The sequence below is a fragment of the Chiloscyllium punctatum genome, chromosome 5 (assembly GCF_047496795.1).
Source record: "Chiloscyllium punctatum isolate Juve2018m chromosome 5, sChiPun1.3, whole genome shotgun sequence".
Classification (NCBI taxonomy): Eukaryota; Metazoa; Chordata; class Chondrichthyes; order Orectolobiformes; family Hemiscylliidae; genus Chiloscyllium; species Chiloscyllium punctatum.
The window spans coordinates 138,028,569-138,050,649 of NC_092743.1; the positions used below are offsets into that span (position 1 = coordinate 138,028,569).

At 51.8% G+C, this 22,081-nt stretch overlaps 1 protein-coding gene across 1 annotated transcript in view; it reads right to left on the reverse strand.

The window, feature by feature from the left end:
- c5h8orf34 (chromosome 5 C8orf34 homolog) overlaps positions 1 to 22,081 on the reverse strand; it is a 364,200-nt gene that overhangs the window by 117,068 nt on the left and 225,051 nt on the right. Inside the window, exon 7 of the mRNA XM_072571481.1 lies at positions 21,758 to 21,924. Within this exon, the coding sequence (XP_072427582.1) occupies positions 21,758 to 21,924 (167 nt within the window). The remainder of the gene's footprint in view (positions 1 to 21,757; positions 21,925 to 22,081) is intronic.

Here is a 22,081-nt window from a genome sequence, read left to right on the forward strand (position 1 = left end):
CTCATTCCAGAGACTGGGGACAGATTGTGAACAGCGGGGCTGTTCCATAGAGTGGGAACAGATTGGGAACAGCGGGTCAGTTCCAGAGACTGGGGACAGATTGGGAACAATGGGTCTGTTCCAGAGGGTGGGGACAGATTGGGAACAGGGGATCCGTTCCATAGACTGTGGACAGATTGGGAACAACGGGTCAGTTCCAAAGACTGGGGTCATATTGGGAACAGCGGGTCAGTTCCAAAGACTGGGGACAGCGTGTCAGTTGCAGAGACAGGGGACAGAATGGGAAAAGCAGGTCAGTTCCATAGTGTGGGGACAGATTGGGAACAGCGGGTAGTTCTAGAAACTGGTGACAGATTGGGAACAGCAGGTGTGTTCCAGAGACTGGGGACAGAATGGGAACAGTAGGTCAGTTCCATAGACTGGGAACACATTGGGAACAGCGGGTCAGTTCCGGAGATTGGGGACAGATTGGGAACAGCAGGTCAGTTCCATAGACAAGGTACAGATTGGGGACAGGCGGTCAGTTCCAGAGACTGGGGACAGATTGCGAACAGCGGGTCAGTTCCATAGAGTGGGGACAGATTGGGAACAGTGGGTCAGTTCCAGAGACTGGTGACAGATTGGGAACAGCAGGTGAGTTCCAGAGAGTGGGGACAGATTGGGAACAGCAGGTCAGTTCCATAGACTGTGAACACATTGCGAACAGCAGGTCAGTTCCAGCGACTGGGGGAAGATTGAGAACAGCGGGTCAGTTCCATAGACTGGGGACTGATCGGGAATAACGGGTCAGTTCCATAGAGTGGGGACAGATTGGGGACAGCAGGTCAGTTCCAGAGAGTGGGGACAGATTGGGAACAGCGGGTCAGTTCCAGAGACTGGAGGCAGATTGGGAACAGCAGGTCAGTTCCAGAGACTGGAGGCAGATTGGGAACAGCAGGTCAGTTCCATAGATTGGGGACTGATCGGGAATAACGGGTCAGTTCCATAGACTGTGGACAGATTGGGGACAGCAGGTCTGTTCCAGAGAGTTGGGACAGATTGGGAACAGCAGGTCAGTTCCATAGACTGCAAACACATTGGGAACAGCGGGACAGTTCCAGAGACTGGGGACAGATTAGGAACAGCGGGTCAGTTCCATAGACTGGGGACAGATTGGGAACAGCGGGTCAGTTCCAGAGAGTGGGGACAGGTTGGGAACAGCACGTCAGTTCCATAAACTAGGGACAGATTTGGGACAGCGGCTCATTCCAGAGACTGGGGACAGATTGTGAACAGCGGGGCTGTTCCATAGAGTGGGAACAGATTGGGAACAGCGGGTCAGTTCCAGAGACTGGGGACAGATTGGGAACAATGGGTCTGTTCCAGAGGGTGGGGACAGGTTGGGAACAGCATGTCAGTTCCATAAACTAGGGACAGATTTGGGACAGCGGCTCATTCCAGAGACTGGGGACAGAATGTGAACAGCGGGTCTGTTCCATAGAGTGGGGACAGATTGGGAACAGCGGGTCAGTTCCACAGATTGGGGAAAGATTGGGGACAGCGTGTCAGTTCGAGAGACTGGGGACAGATTGTGAACAGCGGGTCAGTTCCATAGAGTGGGGACAGATTGGGGACAGCGGGTCAGTTCCACAGATTGGGGAAAGATTGGGGACAGCGTGTCTGTTCCAGAGACTGGGGACAGATTGTGAACAGTGGGTCAGTTCCATAGAGTGGGGACAGATTGGGAGCAGCGGGTCAGCTCCAGAGACTGGTGACAGATTGGGAACAGCGAGTCAGTTCCAGGGACTGGTGACAGATTGTGAACAGCGGGTCAGTTCCATAGACTGCGGACAGATTGGGGACAGTGGCTCAGTTCCAGAGACTGGGGACAGATTGGGAACAGTGTGTCAGTTCCAGAGCCTGGGGACAGATTGGGGACAGTGGGTCAGTTCCATAGACTGGGGTCAGACTGGGAACTATGGGTCCGTTCCACAGAATGGGGACAGATTGGGAACAGCGGGTCAGTTTCATAGAATGGGGACAGATTGGGAACAGCGGGTCAGTTCGATAGAATGGGGAGAGATTGGAAACAGCGGGTCAGTTCCAGAGACTGGGGTCAGACTGGGAACAGCGGGTCAGTTCCATAGAATGGGGACAGATTGGGAACAGTGGGTCTGTTCCAGGGACTAGGGACAGATTGGGGATAGTGGGTCAGTTCCATAGACTGGGGACAGATTGGGAACAGTGGGTCAGGTCCAGAGACAGGGGACAGATTGGGAACAGCCGGTCAGTTCCAGAGACTGGGGATAGATTGGGAACAGCGTGTCAGTTCCATAGAATGGGGACAGATTGGAAAGGGCGGGTCAGTTCCAGAGACTGGGGTCAGATTGGGAACAGCGTGTCAGTTCCATAGACTGGGGACTGATCGGGAATAACGGGTCAGTTCCATAGAGTGGGGACAGATTGGGGACAGCAGGTCAGTTCCAGAGAGTGGGGACAGATTGGGAACAGCGGGTCAGTTCCAGAGACTGGAGGCAGATTGGGAACAGCAGGTCAGTTCCAGAGACTGGAGGCAGATTGGGAACAGCAGGTCAGTTCCATAGATTGGGGACTGATCGGGAATAACGGGTCAGTTCCATAGACTGTGGACAGATTGGGGACAGCAGGTCTGTTCCAGAGAGTTGGGACAGATTGGGAACAGCAGGTCAGTTCCATAGACTGCAAACACATTGGGAACAGCGGGACAGTTCCAGAGACTGGGGACAGATTAGGAACAGCGGGTCAGTTCCATAGACTGGGGACAGATTGGGAACAGCGGGTCAGTTCCAGAGAGTGGGGACAGGTTGGGAACAGCACGTCAGTTCCATAAACTAGGGACAGATTTGGGACAGCGGCTCATTCCAGAGACTGGGGACAGATTGTGAACAGCGGGGCTGTTCCATAGAGTGTGGACAGATTGGGAACAGCGGGTCAGTTCCAGAGACTGGGGACAGATTGGGAACAATGGGTCTGTTCCAGAGGGTGGGGACAGGTTGGGAACAGCATGTCAGTTCCATAAACTAGGGACAGATTTGGGACAGCGGCTCATTCCAGAGACTGGGGACAGAATGTGAACAGCGGGTCTGTTCCATAGAGTGGGGACAGATTGGGAACAGCAGGTCAGTTCCACAGATTGGGGAAAGATTGGGGACAGCGTGTCAGTTCCAGAGACTGGGGACAGATTGTGAACAGCGGGTCAGTTCCATAGAGTGGGGACAGATTGGGGACAGCGGGTCAGTTCCACAGATTGGGGAAAGATTGGGGACAGCGTGTCTGTTCCAGAGACTGGGGACAGATTGTGAACAGTGGGTCAGTTCCATAGAGTGGGGACAGATTGGGAGCAGCGGGTCAGCTCCAGAGACTGGTGACAGATTGGGAACAGCGAGTCAGTTCCAGGGACTGGTGACAGATTGTGAACAGCGGGTCAGTTCCATAGACTGCGGACAGATTGGGGACAGTGGCTCAGTTCCAGAGACTGGGGACAGATTGGGAACAGTGTGTCAGTTCCAGAGCCTGGGGACAGATTGGGGACAGTGGGTCAGTTCCATAGACTGGGGTCAGACTGGGAACTATGGGTCCGTTCCACAGAATGGGGACAGATTGGGAACAGCGGGTCAGTTTCATAGAATGGGGACAGATTGGGAACAGCGGGTCAGTTCCAGAGACTGGTGACAGATTGGGGACAGTGGGTCAGTTACAGAGACTGGGGTCAGACTGGGAACAGCGGGTCAGTTCCATAGAATGGGGACAGATTGGGAACAGTGGGTCTGTTCCAGGGACTAGGGACAGATTGGGGATAGTGGGTCAGTTCCATAGACTGGGGACAGATTGGGAACAGTGGGTCAGGTCCAGAGACAGGGGACAGATTGGGAACAGCCGGTCAGTCCCAGAGACTGGGGATAGATTGGGAACAGCGGGTCAGTTCCATTGACTCCGGACAGATTGGAACAGCCGGTCAGTTCCAGAGAGTGGGGACAGATTGGGAACAGTGGGTCTGTTCCAGGGACTAGGGACAGATTGGGGATAGTGGGTCAGTTCCATAGACTGGGGACAGATTGGGAACAGTGGGTCAGGTCCAGAGACAGGGGACAGATTGGGAACAGCCGGTCAGTCCCAGAGACTGGGGACAGTTTGGGAACAGTGGGTCAGTTCCATTGACTCCGGACAGATTGGAACAGCCGGTCAGTTCCAGAGAGTGGGGACAGATTGGAAACAGAGGGTCTGTTCCAGAGACTGTGGACAGATTGGAAACAGCGGGTCAGTTCCAGAGACTGGGAACAGATTGGGAACAGCGGGTCAGTTCCAGAGACTGGGGACAGATTGGGAACAGAGGGTCAGTTCCATAGACCGGGGACAGATTGGGAACAGCGGGTCAGGTCCAGAGACCGGGGACAGATTGGGAACAGCGGGTCAGGTCCAGGGACAGGGGACAGATTGGAAACAGCGGGTCAGGTCCAGAGACTGGGGACAGATTGGGAACAGCGGGTCAGTTCCATTGACTGGGAACAGATTGGGGACAGCGGGTCAGTTCCATTGACTGGGAACATATTGGGAACACCGGGTCAGTTCCAGAGAGTGGGGACAGATTGGAAACAGCGGGTCAGTTCCATTGACTGGGAACAGATTGGGGACAGCGGGTCAGTTCCATAGAATGGGGACAGAATGGGAACAGCGGGTCAGTTCCAGAGACTGGGGACAGATTGAGGACAGCGGGTCAGTTCCAGAGAGTGGGGACAAATTGGGGACAGCGGGTCAGTTCCATTCACTGGGAACAGATTGGGGAAAGCGGATCAGTTACAGAGACTGGGGTCAGACTGGGAACAGCGGGTCAGTTCCATAGAATGGGGACAGATTGGGAACAGCGGGTCAGTTCCATAGACTGGGGACAGATTGGGAACAGCGGGTCAGTTCCATAGAATGGGGACAGTTTGGGAACAGCGGGTCAGTTCCAGAGACTGGGGTCAGATTGGGAACAGCAGGTCAGTTCCATAGACTGGGGACAGATTGGGAACAGCGGGTCAGTTCCATAGACTGTGGACAGATTGAGGACAGCAGGTCAGTTCCAGAGACTGGGGACAGATTGGGAACAGCGGGTCAGTGCCATAGACTGCGGACAGATTGGAAACAGAGGGTCAGTTCCAGAGACTGGGGACAGATTTGGAACAGCAGTCAATTCCAGAGACTGGGGACAGATTGGAACAGTGGGTCAGTTCCAGAGACTGGGGACAGATTGTGAACATCGGGTCAGTTACAGAGACTGGGGAAAGATTGGGAACAGCAGGTCAGTTCCATAGACTGGGGACAGATTGGGAACAGCAGGTCAGTTCCATAGACTGCGGACAGATTGGGAACAGCCGGTCAGTTCCAGAGAGTGGGACAGATTGGAAACAGCGGGTCAGTTCCAGAGTCCGGGAAAAAATTTGGAACAAAGCTCAGTTCAAGAGACTGGGGACATATTGGGGAGAGCGGGTCTGTTCCATAGAATGGGGACAGATAGGGGACAGCGGGTCAGTTCCATAGAATGGGGACAGATTGGGAAGGGCGGGCCAGTTCCAGAGACTGGGGTCAGATTGGGAACAGTGGGTCTGTTCCAGAGACTGGGGTCAGATTGGGAACAGCGGGTCAGTTCCAGAGACTGGGGACAGATTGGGAACAGCGGGTCAGTCCCATTGACTGAGGACAGTTTGGGAACAGCCGGTCAGTTCCAGAGAGTGGGGACAGATTGGAAACAGCGGGTCAGTTCCAGAGACCGGGGACAGATTGGGGACAGCGGATCAGTTCCAGAGACTGGGGACAGATATGGGAAAAGCGGGTCAGTTCCATAGAATGGGGACAGATTGGGAACAGCGTGTCAGTTCCATAGAATGGGGACAGATTGGGGACAGGGGGTCAGTTCCACAGACTGGGGACAGATTGGGAACAGCGGGTCAGTTCCACAGACTGGGGACAGATTGGGAACAGTGGGTCAGTTCCAGAGAGTGGGGACAGATTGGAAACAGCGGATCAGTTCCATAGAGTGGGGAAAGATTGTGAACAGCGGGTCGGTTCCAGAGACTGGGGACAGATTGGGAACAGCGGGTCAGTCCCATTGTCTGAGGACAGTTTGGGAACAGTGGGTCATTTCCATTGACTCCGGACAGATTGGAACAGCCGGTCAGTTCCAGAGAGTGGGGACAGATTGGAAACAGAGGGTCTGTTCCAGAGACTGTGGACAGATTGGAAACAGCGGGTCAGTTCCAGAGACTGGGAACAGATTGGGAACAGCGGGTCCTTTCCAGAGACTGGGGACAGATTGGGAACAGAGGGTCAGTTCCATAGACCGGGGACAGATTGGGTACAGCGGGTCAGGTCCAGAGACAGGGGACAGATTGGGAACAGCGGGTCAGGTCCAGAGACAGGGGACAGATTGGGAACAGCGGGTCAGGTCCAGAGACTGCGGACAGATTGGGAACAGCGGGTCGGTTCCATAGACCGGGGACAGATTGGGAACAGCGGGTCAGGTCCAGGGACAGGGGACAGATTGGGAACAGCGGGTCAGGTCCAGAGACTGGGGACAGATTGGGAACAGCGGGTCAGTTCCATTGACTGGGAACAGATTGGGGACAGCGGGTCAGTTCCATTGACTGGGAGCATATTGGGAACACCGGGTCAGTTCCATACAGTGGGGACAGATTGGGAACAGCAGGTCAGTTCCATAGACTGGGGACAGATTGGGAACAGCGGGTCAGTTCCAGAGACTGGGGACAGATTGGGAACAGCAGGTCAGTTCCATAGACTGCGGACAGATTGGGAACAGCCGGTCAGTTCCAGAGAGTGGGGACAGATTGGAAACAGCGGGTCAGTTCCAGAGTCCGGGAAAAAATTTGGAACAAAGCTCAGTTCAAGAGACTGGGGACATATTGGGGAGAGCGGGTCTGTTCCATAGAATGGGGACAGATAGGGGACAGCGGGTCAGTTCCATAGAATGGGGACAGATTGGGAACAGCAGGTCAGTTCGATAGAATGGGGACAGATTGGGGACAGTGTGTCAGTTCCAGAGACTGGGGTCAGATTGGGAACAGTGGGTCTGTTCCAGAGACTGGGGTCAGATTGGGGATTGCGGGTCAGTTCCATAGACTGGGGACAGATTGGGAACAGCCAGTCAGTTCCAGAGAGTGGGGACAGATTCGGGATAGCGGGTCAGTTCCATAGACTGGGAACAGATTGAGGACAGCGGGTCAGTTCCACAGACTGGGGACAGATTGGGAACAGCGGATCAGTTCCATAGAGTGGGGAAAGATTGTGAACAGCGGGTCGGTTGAAGAGACTGGGGACAGATTGGGAACAGCGGGTCAGTCCCATTGTCTGAGGACAGTTTGGGAACAGTGGGTCAGTTCCATTGACTCCGGACAGATTGGAACAGCCGGTCAGTTCCAGAGAGTGGGGACAGATTGGAAACAGAGGGTCTGTTCCAGAGACTGTGGACAGATTGGAAACAGCGGGTCAGTTCCATAGACTGCGGACAGATTGGAACAGTGGGTCAGTTCCAGAGACTGGGGACAGATTTGGAACAGCAGTCGGTTCCAGAGACTGGGAACAGTGGGTCAGTTCCAGAGACTGGGGACAGATTTGGAACAGCAGTCAATTCCAGAGACTGGGGACAGATTGGGAACAGCAGTTCAGTTCCATAGACTGGGGACAGATTGGGAACAGCGGGTCAGTTCCATAGACAGGGGACAGTTTGGGAACAGCGGGTCAGTTCCATAGACTGCGGACAGATTGGAACAGTGGGTCAGTTCCAGAGACTGGGGACAGATTGTGAACATCAGGTCAGTTACAGAGACTGGGGACAGATTGGGAACAGCAGGTCAGTTCCATAGACTGGGGACAGATTGGGAACAGCGGGTCAGTTCCATCGACTGGGGACAGATTGGAAAGGGCGGGTCAGTTCCAGAGACTGGGGTCAGATTGGGAACAGCGTGTCAGTTCCATAGAATGGGGACAGATTGGGGACAGCGGGTCTGTTCCAGAGACTGGGGACAGATTCGGGATAGCGGGTCAGTTCCATAGACTGGGGACAGATTGGGGACAGCGGGTCAGTTCCACAGACTGGGGACAGATTGGGAACAGTGGGTCAGTTCCAGAGAGTGGGGACAGATTGGAAACAGCGGATCAGTTCCATAGAGTGGGGAAAGATTGTGAACAGCGGGTCGGTTCCAGAGACTGGGGACAGATTGGGAACAGCGGGTCAGTCCCATTGTCTGAGGACAGTTTGGGAACAGTGGGTCATTTCCATTGACTCCGGACAGATTGGAACAGCCGGTCAGTTCCAGAGAGTGGGGACAGATTGGAAACAGAGGGTCTGTTCCAGAGACTGTGGACAGATTGGAAACAGCGGGTCAGTTCCAGAGACTGGGAACAGATTGGGAACAGCGGGTCAGTTCCAGAGACTGGGGACAGATTGGGAACAGAGGGTCAGTTCCATAGACCGGGGACAGATTGGGAACAGCGGGTCAGGTCCAGAGACAGGGGACAGATTGGGAACAGCGGGTCAGGTCCAGAGACAGGGGACAGATTGGGAACAGCGGGTCAGGTCCAGAGACTGGGGACAGATTGGGAACAGCGGGTCGGTTCCATAGACCGGGGACAGATTGGGAACAGCGGGTCAGGTCCAGGGATAGGGGACAGATTGGGAACAGCGGGTCAGGTCCAGAGACTGGGGACAGATTGGGAACAGCGGGTCAGTTCCATTGACTGGGAACAGATTGGGGACAGCGGGTCAGTTCCATTGACTGGGAACATATTGGGAACACCGGGTCAGTTCCATAGAGTGGGGACAGATTGGGAACAGCAGGTCAGTTCCATAGACTGGGGACAGATTGGGAACAGCGGGTCAGTTCCAGAGACTGGGGACAGATTGGGAACAGCAGGTCAGTTCCATAGACTGCGGACAGATTGGGAACAGCCGGTCAGTTCCAGAGAGTGGGGACAGATTGGAAACAGCGGGTCAGTTCCAGAGTCCGGGAAAAAATTTGGAACAAAGCTCAGTTCAAGAGACTGGGGACATATTGGGGAGAGCGGGTCTGTTCCATAGAATGGGGACAGATAGGGGACAGCGGGTCAGTTCCATAGAATGGGGACAGATTGGGAACAGCAGGTCAGTTCGATAGAATGGGGACAGATTGGGGACAGTGTGTCAGTTCCAGAGACTGGGGTCAGATTGGGAACAGTGGGTCTGTTCCAGAGACTGGGGTCAGATTGGGGATTGCGGGTCAGTTCCATAGACTGGGGACAGATTGGGAACAGCCAGTCAGTTCCAGAGAGTGGGGACAGATTCGGGATAGCGGGTCAGTTCCATAGACTGGGAACAGATTGAGGACAGCGGGTCAGTTCCACAGACTGGGGACAGATTGGGAACAGCGGATCAGTTCCATAGAGTGGGGAAAGATTGTGAACAGCGGGTCGGTTGAAGAGACTGGGGACAGATTGGGAACAGCGGGTCAGTCCCATTGTCTGAGGACAGTTTGGGAACAGTGGGTCAGTTCCATTGACTCCGGACAGATTGGAACAGCCGGTCAGTTCCAGAGAGAGGGGACAAATTGGAAACAGAGGGTCTGTTCCAGAGACTGTGGACAGATTGGAAACAGCGGGTCAGTTCCAGAGACTGGGAACAGATTGGGAACAGCGGGTCAGTTCCAGAGACTGGGGACAGATTGGGAACAGAGGGTCAGTTCCATAGACCGGGGACAGATTGGGAACAGGGGGTCAGGTCCAGAGACAGGGGACAGATTGGGAACAGCGGGTCAGGTCCAGAGACAGGGGACAGATTGGGAACAGCGGGTCAGGTCCAGGGACAGGGGACAGATTGGGAAAAGCGGGTCAGTTCCATAGACCGGGGACAGATTGGGAACAGCGGGTCAGGTCCAGGGACAGGGGACAGATTGGGAACAGCGGGTCAGGTCCAGAGACTGGTGACAGATTGGGAACAGCGGGTCAGTTCCATTGACTGGGAACAGATTGGGGACAGCCGGTCAGTTCCATTGACTGGGAACAAATTGGGAACACCGGGTCAGTTCCAGAGAGTGGGGACAGATTGGAAACAGAGGGTCTGTTCCAGAGACTGTGGACAGATTAGAAACAGCGGGTCAGTTCCAGAGACTGGGAACAGATTGGGAACAGCGGGTCAGTTCCAGAGACTGGGGACAGATTGGGAACAGAGGGTCAGTTCCATAGACCGGGGACAGATTGGGAACAGCGGGTCAGGTCCAGAGACAGGGGACAGATTGGGAACAGCGGGTCAGGTCCAGAGACAGGGGACAGATTGGGAACAGCGGGTCAGGTCCAGGGACAGGGGACAGATTGGGAACAGCGGGTCAGTTCCATAGACCGGGGACAGATTGGGAACAGCGGGTCAGGTCCAGGGACAGGGGACAGATTGGAAACAGCGGGTCAGGTCCGGAGACTGGGGACAGATTGGGAACAGCGGGTCAGTTCCATTGACTGGGAACAGATTGGGGACAGCGGGTCAGTTCCATTGACTGGGAACATATTGGGAACACCGGGTCAGTTCCAGAGAGTGGGGACAGATTGGAAACAGCGGGTCAGTTCCATTGACTGGGAACAGATTGGGGACAGCGGGTCAGTTCCATAGAATGGGGACAGATTGGGAACAGCGGGTCAGTTCCAGAGACTGGGGACAGATTGAGGACAGCGGGTCAGTTCCAGAGAGTGGGGACAAATTGGGAACAGCGGGTCAGTTCCAGAGAGTGGGGACAGATTGGAAACAGAGGGTCAGTTCCAGAGACTGGGGACAGATTGGGGACAGTGGGTCAGTTCCAGAGATTGGGGACAGATTGGGAACAGCGGGTCAGTTCCATAGAATGGGGACAGATTGGGAACAGCGGGTCAGGTCCAGAGACTGGGGACAGATTGGGAACAGTGGGTCAGTTCCATTCACTGGGAACAGATTGGGGACAGCGGGTCAGTTCCATTCACTGGGAACAGATTGGGGAAAGCGGATCAGTTACAGAGACTGGGGTCAGACTGGGAACAGCGGGTCAGTTCCATAGACTGGGGACAGATTGGGAACAGCGGGTCAGTTCCATAGACTGTGGACAGATTGAGGACAGCAGGTCAGTTCCAGAGACTGGGGACAGATTGGGAACAGCGGGTCAGTTCCATAGACTGCGGACAGATTGGAAACAGAGGGTCAGTTCCAGAGACTGGGGACAGATTTGGAACAGCAGTCAATTCCAGAGACTGGGGACAGATTGGGAACAGCAGGTCAGTTCCATAGACAGGGGACAGTTTGGGAACAGCGGGTCAGTTCCATAGACTGCGGACAGATTGGAACAGTGGGTCAGTTCCAGAGACTGGGGACAGATTGTGAACATCGGGTCAGTTACAGAGACTGGGGACAGATTGGGAACAGCAGTCAATTCCAGAGAGTGGGGACAGATTGGGAACAGCGGGTCAGTTCCAGAGACTGGGGACAGATTGGGAACAGCAGGTCAGTTCCATAGACTGCGGACAGATTGGGAACAGCCGGTCAGTTCCAGAGAGTGGGACAGATTGGAAACAGCGGGTCAGTTCCAGAGTCCGGGAAAAAATTTGGAACAAAGCTCAGTTCAAGAGACTGGGGACATATTGGGGAGAGCGGGTCTGTTCCATAGAATGGGGACAGATAGGGGACAGCGGGTCTGTTCCATAGAATGGGGACAGATAGGGGACAGCGGGTCAGTTCCATAGAATGGGGACAGATTGGGAAGGGCGGGCCAGTTCCAGAGACTGGGGTCAGATTGGGAACAGCGGGTCAGTTCCAGAGACTGGGGACAGATTGGGAACAGCGGGTCAGTCCCATTGACTGAGGACAGTTTGGGAACAGCCGGTCAGTTCCAGAGAGTGGGGACAGATTGGAAACAGCGGGTCAGTTCCAGAGACCGGGGACAGATTGGGGACAGTGGATCAGTTCCAGAGACTGGGGACAGATATGGGAAAAGCGGGTCAGTTCCATAGAATGGGGACAGATTGGGAACAGCGTGTCAGTTCCATAGAATGGGGACAGATTGGGGACAGGGGGTCAGTTCCACAGACTGGGGACAGATTGGGAACAGCGGGTCAGTTCCAGAGAGTGGGGACAGATTGGGAACAGCGGGTCAGTTCCAGAGACTGAGGACAGTTTGGGAACAGTGGGTCAGTTCCATTGACTCCGGACAGATTGGAACAGCCGGTCAGTTCCAGAGACTGGGGACAGATTGGAAGCAGAGGGTCAGTTCCAGAGACTGGGGACAGATTGGGGACAGCGGGTCAGTTCCATTGACTGGGAAGAGATTGGGAACAGCCGGTCAGTTCCAGAGACTGGGGACAGATTGGAAACAGAGGGTCAGTTCCAGAGACTGGGGACAGATTGAGGACAGCGGGTCAGTTCCATAGAATGGGGACAGATTGGGAACAGTGGGTCAGTTCCATAGACTGGGGACAGATTGAGGACAGCGGGTCAGTTCCAGAGAGTGGGGACAGATTGGGAACAGCGGGTCAGTTCCAGAGAGTGGGGACAGATTGGAAACAGAGGGTCTGTTCCAAAGACTGTGGACAGATTTGGAACAGCGGGTCAGTTCTAGAGACTGGGGACAGATTGGGGACAGTGGGTCAGTTCCAGAGACTGGGGACAGATTGGGAACAGTGGGTCAGTTCCATTCACTGGGAACAGATTGGGGACAGCGGGTCAGTTCCATTCACTGGGAACAGATTGGGGACAGCGGGTCAGTTACAGAGACTGGGGTCGGACTGGGAACAGCGGGTCAGTTCCATAGAATGGGGACAGATTGGGGACAGTGGGTCAGTTACAGAGACTGGGGTCAGATTGGGGATAGTGGGTCAGTTCCATAGAATGGGGACAGATAGGGGACAGCGGGTCAGTTCCATAGAATGGGGACAGATTGGGAACAGCGAGTCAGTTCGATAGAATGGGGACAGATTGGGAACAGCGGGTCAGTTCCATAGACTGTGGACAGATTGGGAACAGCGGGTCGGTTCCAGAGACTGGGGACAGATTGGGAACAGCGGGTCGGTTCCAGAGACTGAGGACAGATTGGGAACAGCGGGTCGGTTCCAGAGACTGGGGACAGATTGGGAACAGCGGGTCAGTCCCATTGTCTGAGGACAGTTTGGGAACAGTGGGTCAGTTCCATTGACTCCGGACAGATTGGAACAGCCGGTCAGTTCCAGAGAGTGGGGACAGATTGGAAACAGAGGGTCTGTTCCAGAGACTGGGGACAGATTGGGAACAGAGGGTCAGTTCCAGAGACTGGGGACAGATTGGGAACAGCCGGTCAGTTCCATAGAATGGGGACAGATTGGGAACAGCGGGTCAGTTCCATTGACTGGGGACAGATTAGGAACAGCGGGTCAGTTCCATTGACTGGGGACAGATTGGGAACAGCGGGTCAGGTCCACAGATTGGGGTCAGATTGGGGACAGCGGGTCAGATCCATAGAATGGGGACAGATTGGGAACAGCGGGTCAGTTCCATAGAATGGCGACAGATTGAGAACAGTGTGTCAGTTCGATAGAATGGGGACAGATTGGGGACAGGTTGTCAGTTCCTGAGACTGGGGTCAGATTGGGAACAGCGGGTCAGTTCCATAGACTGAAGACAGATTGAGGACAGCGGGTCAGTTCCAGAGACTGGGGACAGATTGAGGACAGCGGATCAGTTCCAGAGACTGGGGACAGATTGGGATCAGTGGGTCAGTTCCATAGACTGCAGACAGATTGGGAACAGCGGGTCAGTTCCAGAGACTGGGGACACATTGGGAACAGCGGGTCAGTTCCAGAGACTGCGGACAGATTGGAAACAGAGGGTCTGTTCCAGAGACTGGGGACAGATTTGGAACAGCGGGTCAGTTCCAGAGGATGGGGACAGATTGGGGATAGTGGGTCAGTTCCATAGACTGGTGACAGATTTGGAACAGCGGGTCAGTTCCAGAGACTGGGGACATATTGGGAACAGCGGGTCAGTTCCATAGACTGGGGACAGATTGAGGACAGCGGCTCAGTTCCAGAGACTGGGGACAGTTTGGGAACAGTGGGTCAGTTCCAGAGACTGCGGAAAGATTGGGAACAGCCGGTCAGTTCCAGAGACTGGGGACAGATTGGAAACAGAGGGTCAGTTCCAGAGACTCGGGACAGATTTGGAACAGCGGGTCAGTTCCAGAGACTGGGGACATATTGGGGACAGCGGGTCAGTTCCAGAGACTGGGGACAGATTGGGGACAGCGGGTCAGTTCCAGAGACTGGGGACAGATTGGGGACAGCGGGTCAGTTCCAGAGACTGGGGACAGACTGGGGACAGCGGGTCAGTTCCAGAGACTGGGGACAGATTGGGGACAGTGGGTCAGTTCCAGAGACTGGGGACAGATTGGGAACAGTGGGTCAGTTCCATTCACTGGGAACAGATTGGGGACAGCGGGTCAGTTCCATTCACTGGGAACAGATTGGGGACAGCGGGTCAGTTACAGAGACTGGGGTCAGACTGGGAACAGCGGGTCAGTTCCATAGAATGGGGACAGATTGGGGACAGTGGGTCAGTTACAGAGACTGGGGTCAGATTGGGGATAGTGGGTCAGTTCCATAGAATGGGGACAGATAGGGGACAGCGGGTCAGTTCCATAGAATGGGGACAGATTGGGAACAGCGAGTCAGTTCGATAGAATGGGGACAGATTGGGAACAGCGGGTCAGTTCCATAGACTGTGGACAGATTGGGAACAGCGGGTCGGTTCCAGAGACTGGGGACAGATTGGGAACAGCGGGTCGGTTCCAGAGACTGAGGACAGATTGGGAACAGCGGGTCGGTTCCAGAGACTGGGGACAGATTGGGAACAGCGGGTCAGTCCCATTGTCTGAGGACAGTTTGGGAACAGTGGGTCAGTTCCATTGACTCCGGACAGATTGGAACAGCCGGTCAGTTCCAGAGAGTGGGGACAGATTGGAAACAGAGGGTCTGTTCCAGAGACTGGGGACAGATTGGGAACAGAGGGTCAGTTCCAGAGACTGGGGACAGATTGGGAACAGCCGGTCAGTTCCATAGAATGGGGACAGATTGGGAACAGCGGGTCAGTTCCATTGACTGGGGACAGATTAGGAACAGCGGGTCAGTTCCATTGACTGGGGACAGATTGGGAACAGCGGGCCAGGTCCAGAGATTGGGGTCAGATTGGGGACAGCGGGTCAGATCCATAGAATGGGGACAGATTGGGAACAGCGGGTCAGTTCCATAGAATGGCGACAGATTGAGAACAGTGTGTCAGTTCGATAGAATGGGGACAGATTGAGGACAGGTTGTCAGTTCCTGAGACTGGGGTCAGATTGGGAACAGCGGGTCAGTTCCATAGACTGGGGACAGATTGAGGACAGCGGGTCAGTTCCAGAGACTGGGGACAGATTGGGATCAGTGGGTCAGTTCCATAGACTGCAGACAGATTGGGAACAGCGGGTCAGTTCCAGAGACTGGGGACACATTGGGAACAGCGGGTCAGTTCCAGAGACTGCGGACAGATTGGAAACAGAGGGTCTGTTCCAGAGACTGGGGACAGATTTGGAACAGCGGGTCAGTTCCAGAGGATGGGGACAGATTGGGGATAGTGGGTCAGTTCCAGAGACTGGGGACAGATTGGGATCAGTGGGTCAGTTCCATAGACTGCAGACAGATTGGGAACAGCGGGTCAGTTCCAGAGACTGGGGACACATTGGGAACAGCGGGTCAGTTCCAGAGACTGGGGACAGATTGAGGACAGCGGGTCAGTTCCAGAGACTGGGGACAGATTGGGATCAGTGGGTCAGTTCCATAGACTGCAGACAGATTGGGAACAGCGGGTCAGTTCCAGAGACTGGGGACACATTGGGAACAGCGGATCAGTTCCAGAGACTGCGGACAGATTGGAAACAGAGGGTCTGTTCCAGAGACTGGGGACAGATTTGGAACAGCGGGTCAGTTCCAGAGGATGGGGACAGATTGGGGTTCGTGGGTCAGTTCCATAGACTGGTGACAGATTTGGAACAGCGGGTCAGTTCCAGAGACTGGGGACATATTGGGAACAGCGGGTCAGTTCCATAGACTGGGGACAGATTGAGGACAGCGGCTCAGTTCCAGAGACTGGGGACAGTTTGGGAACAGTGGGTCAGTTCCAGAGACTGCGGAAAGATTGGGAACAGCCGGTCAGTTCCAGAGAGTGGGGACATATTGGAAAGAGAGGGTCAGTTCCAGAGACTCGGGACAGATTTGGAACAGCGGGTCAGTTCCAGAGACTGGGGACATATTGGGGACAGCGGGTCAGTTCCAGAGACTGGGGACAGATTGGGGACAGCGGGTCAGTTCCAGAGACTGGGGACAGATTGGGGACAGCGGGTCAGTTCCAGAGACTGGGGACAGACTGGGGACAGCGGGTCAGTTCCAGAGACTGGGGACAGATTGGGGACAGCGGGTCAGTTCCAGAGACTGGGGACAGATTGGGGACAGCGGGTCAGTTCCAGAGACTGGGGACAGCGGGTCAGTTCCAGAGATAGGAAGTGTATCTGTAGCGGTGTTCTCTGCCATGTCACAGTGACAGTTGTTGGACAAGCTGAAGCTGGAGCAGCACTGATAGGTAAGGCAACGCGATAGTCCCAGCACCACCAGAAACATCAGTCTTCAGTCTGTTTTGGCAGGTTCTGACATTGGAGTGCATCGATTGCCAGCTCTCGGCAGGAAACAATAAAAAGCCTTGAAATCTCACACACAATTCAGACTTCCTGCTGCCCAGCTGCCTGTTTGGATTTGCTTGTTTGCTGACACACCAGGGGACTTGTGTAACACTGGCAAAATTGACCGACACAGGAAAGAATTGATTTCTGAACTACCTTAATTGGATTCCTGCAGCTTGACCCAGGATAAGGTGGGAACCAATCAACAAACAAGTCTGACACATTTTGTCTGGATTGTCTTGAAACCCGTGGATCCTAAACCGCTGTAACTATTATTGATTTGAAGCAAAGGGTGACCTACATTCACAAGCTCAATATCTGCATGAAGACCACATCATTGATCAAAACTCTGTGGGTTAAGATTGATCGTGGAAATGTGTGACACAGCTGAATCTTCACTTCGCTGGGCAGGGGACCAAAATGTTTAGAAATGTTGTTAGTTGTTTGAGAGTTCTGTACTTGCAACCCACGACCCTCCTTTGCAGTATTGGAGTCCCAAGTTAAATATGTACTGGTTCCTGGCACATCATATAAGGAACGTTGTTTTATTCATGCCTTGGACGTGAGGCAGCATTTATTGCCTGTCCCTAGTTGCCTATAGGATTGTTGTGGTGAGCTGTCTGTTTGCATCACTGCAGTCCATTTCAATGTTGAATGGAATCACACATGACACAACCCTCTGAAATTCCACTCAGATCCAACATCCTTTTAAAGTGACCTGTCACCCAACCCTGGCCTCAGGTTCCATAAGGAAAGAGCTCGGATTATCATTGATGTTAGTGAATCTTTTGCATCACACCTTTTATCTTGTAAACTGAATGTGTCTGCCTCCTTAAGGGATACCTATTTTGTAAAGGGTTGACCCTTCGCTCGGAAGCTGTGCCCTCGAATCCGAGTCTTTCCTTCTGATCAATCTCCTCCACCTCCTGTCTATCCAGGCCTCTTAGTATTCTGTAATTTCCAATCAGCCCACTCCCCCCCATTCCTCGAAACTCTGTTGAGTGACTCATAACCATTGGTCCACTCTGCAATTACCTGGTTTGCTGGCTTCTCTTCCTAGAGCGAGTGTTTTCTTGATGCAGCTACCCTGAGTACTGACAGAAACTTTCCTCTTGTTAGAAAAGTGCTCTACTCATAAATACTGGCTTCATCTCATTTAATCTCAGGCTCCACTGCCTTGAGGACTCAGGGCAATAATAAATGATGCTTCCCAACATTGGAGTGAATCCTCTTTGCCTCAGCCAGCAGCCTAGAGAACTGCTGTATTATTAACCGTACCAAAAGCCCCAAAGGATGCTTTCCAGCAACAGGAAATGCAGTCCCTGTGCTTCATATGTTGATCATTACAGAACTGCAAAGGATTTTTATCAGCGTCTACACAGAGATTAATTTAATCTTTACTCAGCCCCAACAGCATTATAAAATCATAATTAACCTATAAATAAATATAAACTGAATAAATTCCTGACAAACATACCTATTCATTTCTGCTAGATTATGTTTTTGAAATGCCTAAAATTAAATTCTGGTAATAAAATCACTTAAACTCTCTTTAATGAGTCTGTCGTCTGAATACTGAAGTGATTGGTAGCAACGTTATTGATACATTATGTGAATTGGTCAATGAAAATATTCTGGTTCAAGTGAATTCCATGAATATTGTAACTCTGTGATTTAATGGAAATAAAAATGCCTTAATAGACTATGCTATTGCTAAAAGTAATTGTGACTTTGGCAGCATCATTATTAACTAAATAAGGAGGGGTTGCTAACTCAAGATAAACCGAGAGCTGCTTCAAGAGGTAGAAATGTAAATTTACCGGAGTGCAAATCTCCAATTTAAAAGACCAAGAAGTCGTCTTACTTTCTTTCTCCTTAGAACTTGAAACCTATTAAGCTAGAAGAGTCTTTACAAAAATAATCTGCTGACCGGATAACCTATTTAAATCTAGTCCCATTTGCCAGCACTTGGCCCACATCCCTCTACACCCTTCCTATTCATCTACCCATCTGGATGCCTTTTAAATGTTGTAATTGTATCAGCCTCCACCACTTCCTCTGGCACCACCCTCTGCGTGAAAAAGTTGCCCCGTAGGTCCCTTTTAAGTCTTACTTTGGAGCAGGATGGGACCTTAAGTCTCCTGGTTCAGAGGTAAGGACACTAACATTGTGCCAAATGTTCCATTGAGCATCAGCTACTGCCTGTTATTGCTGAAGCATGTTCTGATTAATACTTAAATGGGCCATCATCGAGATTGAGCAAGGAAGGGGTACAGCAGCCATTATGTTCATCACTTCAGCACCAAACTCATCAACCATGTATAAAGGTGCTCCAACCTGATGAGTCAGACAAAAATCATTAAAAAGTGCATGCCTGCCTACCCTTTGTGCATGTCACCGAGATATTTGAAGAGGTCAATGGATCCCATCTTGGGGAGGGGGTGGTCCATTAATAGTATCACTAGACTCTTACTCCAGGAGACCCAAGTTATGTTCTTAGGACAGAAGCAGAAATTGCTGAGCAAACTCAGCAGGTCTGGCAACTTCCGAGGAGAGAAAGCAGAGTTAACATTTCAGGTCCAGTGACTGTTCTTCACAATTACCACCCTGTGTGGAAAAAAACCTGACTCCCACATTTAAATTTACCCCCTTTTACCTTAAACCTTTGTCCCCTAGCAATTGATATTTCCACCCTGGAAGATAGACTCTACCTCCCTATTCTATCCATGCCTCTCATAATTTTGCAAATGGCTATAGCCCTTCATCCTTCAACAGTAAAGCGAAAACAAACCATATTTCTACAATTTTCCTTCAAAGCTAATACCCTCCAGTCCAGGCAATGTGATGGCAAACTGCTTCTGCACCTTCTCCAAAGCTTCCACATCCTCCTGGATGTGGCGACCAGACCTGTACACAATAAATGGTGAAGGTTTCTCATGAGCAACCTAATTCTCAGATTTAGGCACTTACCTCCTGAATTCATTAAGTCCTCACCTTAAGACATCAGGCTAACCTTGTTATCACATTGACATTTCTAACCTTCATCCCAGAATGAGTTAGAGCCTCCCAATATCCTGGGCTTAAAATGTGTTGCTGGAAAAACGCATCAGGTCAGGCAGCAACCAAGGAGCAGGAGAATCAACGTTTCATGCATGAGCCCTTACATCGATTCTCCTGCTCCTTGGATGCTGCCTGACCTGCTGCGCTTTTCCAGCAACACATTTTCAGCTCTGATCTCCAGCATCTGCAGTCCTCACTTTTTCTTCCCAATATCCAGGCCCAGCTAAAGCTGGATTGAGTCATGATGTCGGTTTTACAAACTTTAACCCCATACAAGGAGAGGTCATGGCCTATTATTCAGCTATTATTGCTGAACTATTAACCCAGAGACCTAGGTAATGCTCTGGGGACCCAGGTGTGAATCCTGCCAATGCATTCAATAAAGATCTGGAATTAGGAGTCTAATGATAACCGTGAATCCATTGCCAATTTTACACAATGAAATGTCATATGGATAAAGTATCTCTCACGAACGTGTGCATCTTCTTTGATGTCTCCACGTGGCCACTTTTGAGTGTCTTTATGCTGCTCTCCCTCCAAGATGTTGCCTCTTTGTGTTTTCAACATGCACCCTCTATGGGCCATGACCCCCCCTCCTGGAATGGACCGGTACTACAAATTGGGGATTGCATTTCAGAGTAGCACTGAGCGTGTAATGCAGTTACAGCATGTCAACGGAAACCCAGACTTTTCTGGGGCATCAGGCTCCCAACTGCCTTTTGAAAATCTGACCCACTGTCCCCACAATCTGATACACTTCACATCACTTTCTTGTGCAGTCCTCATTTTCCTCAAATCGCAAAAAAAGAAACATTAGGGTGGGAATTCACTGTTTAAATTGCTAATTGCAGTAACTAAAAACACTTCCATTCCAAACTATTCACAAAACAGCTTCAAAATGCAAAGCAACAACAAACACTCAAAATATCACCAACACAATATCTAACGCAGTGCTGAATCACATTCTGCAAATAGTGGCACTTGCACATGAATTGCAGGAGTTGTCAATGCTGGAATCAGCTCCTCCTGTCAATTTGAACCACCTTCCTCTCTGCTTTGCAGGTCAGTTTGGTCTAACGCGCACTTTGTTAATGTGAATTGGCTATAACGCGATTGACAAATTGCGGATGACGTTTGGATAATGCGAGATTTCTACTGAAGGGGCATAGAAATTTTCTATTAGTGATCCTCTGCAGCTTGATTTCCTGCAGTGGTTTTCCAAAGCACGAGATTACAATGGAACACAACTGTTGTGCTATAGCAGAACAACTTGTCCTTTACCAAGGCTCTTAAATATTCCCCATTTCTGTAAGGGTTCTGATGAAAACACCTTTCCAAGTCTGGATTTTCCATTTCCAGCTGCAGGCGTAATATTTCAGATTTCTTGCAAAATTCATCATACTCTAAGGCCACAGATGGCATGCGGAAGGCTATACCAAGGAGGGGTTGCCCCATACTGCATGGTCTCATGCTGGGATGCAATAGGGTTTTTAACAGAGAAGTAAGATTGCGGGGGATGGAGCTCACCTTTTTAGAGATAATTATGTCAAATATTTAGGGGAGGCAATGGTCTAGTGGTATTATCGCTAGACTATTAATCCAGAGATGCAGGTAATATTCTGAGGAATGCAGGTTTAAATCTCACTATGGCAGGTGGTGGAATTTGAATTTTTAAAAAAACCTGAGATTAAGAGTCAAATGATGACCATGAAACCCATTTCCAATTGTCATGTTAAATCCATCTGGTTCACTGATGTCCTTTAGGGAAGGAAGCTGCCATCCTTACCTGGTCTTGATTCTACATGTAACTCCAGGACTGCAGCAATGTGGTTGACTCTCAAAAGCCCTCTGGGCAATTAGGGACGGGTGATAAACACAGGCCTGGCCAGCAACAATAAACAAAGTCTGAATGTTGATGCTGGTGAATCCCATTGCTATGTCACCATTCAGCGCCTTACCCAGTAACTCCATAGCATCGTCCTCATCCTCAATGTCTTCATCTGCCACTGATGGTGCAGTGCTGGGCACAGAGTCAAAGGATTCCTGGGACAACATTGCAGCCAGGAGTTTCTTGTGCTGCTGCTGCTGTTGCCTTAAACCTTTACTCTTCTGCTCGAGTCTCGGGCTGCAAGAACATTTTGAAAAAGGCTTGTTAAGTTTGAACAATCGAACGAAATTCCTGTCACAGATAATCCGAATTATCTGCCTCATGAGAATCACTTATTAAACTTCTGAATTGTTTCAATGAATGTGTGGGAATGATCTAGTGCCCATGAGGATTG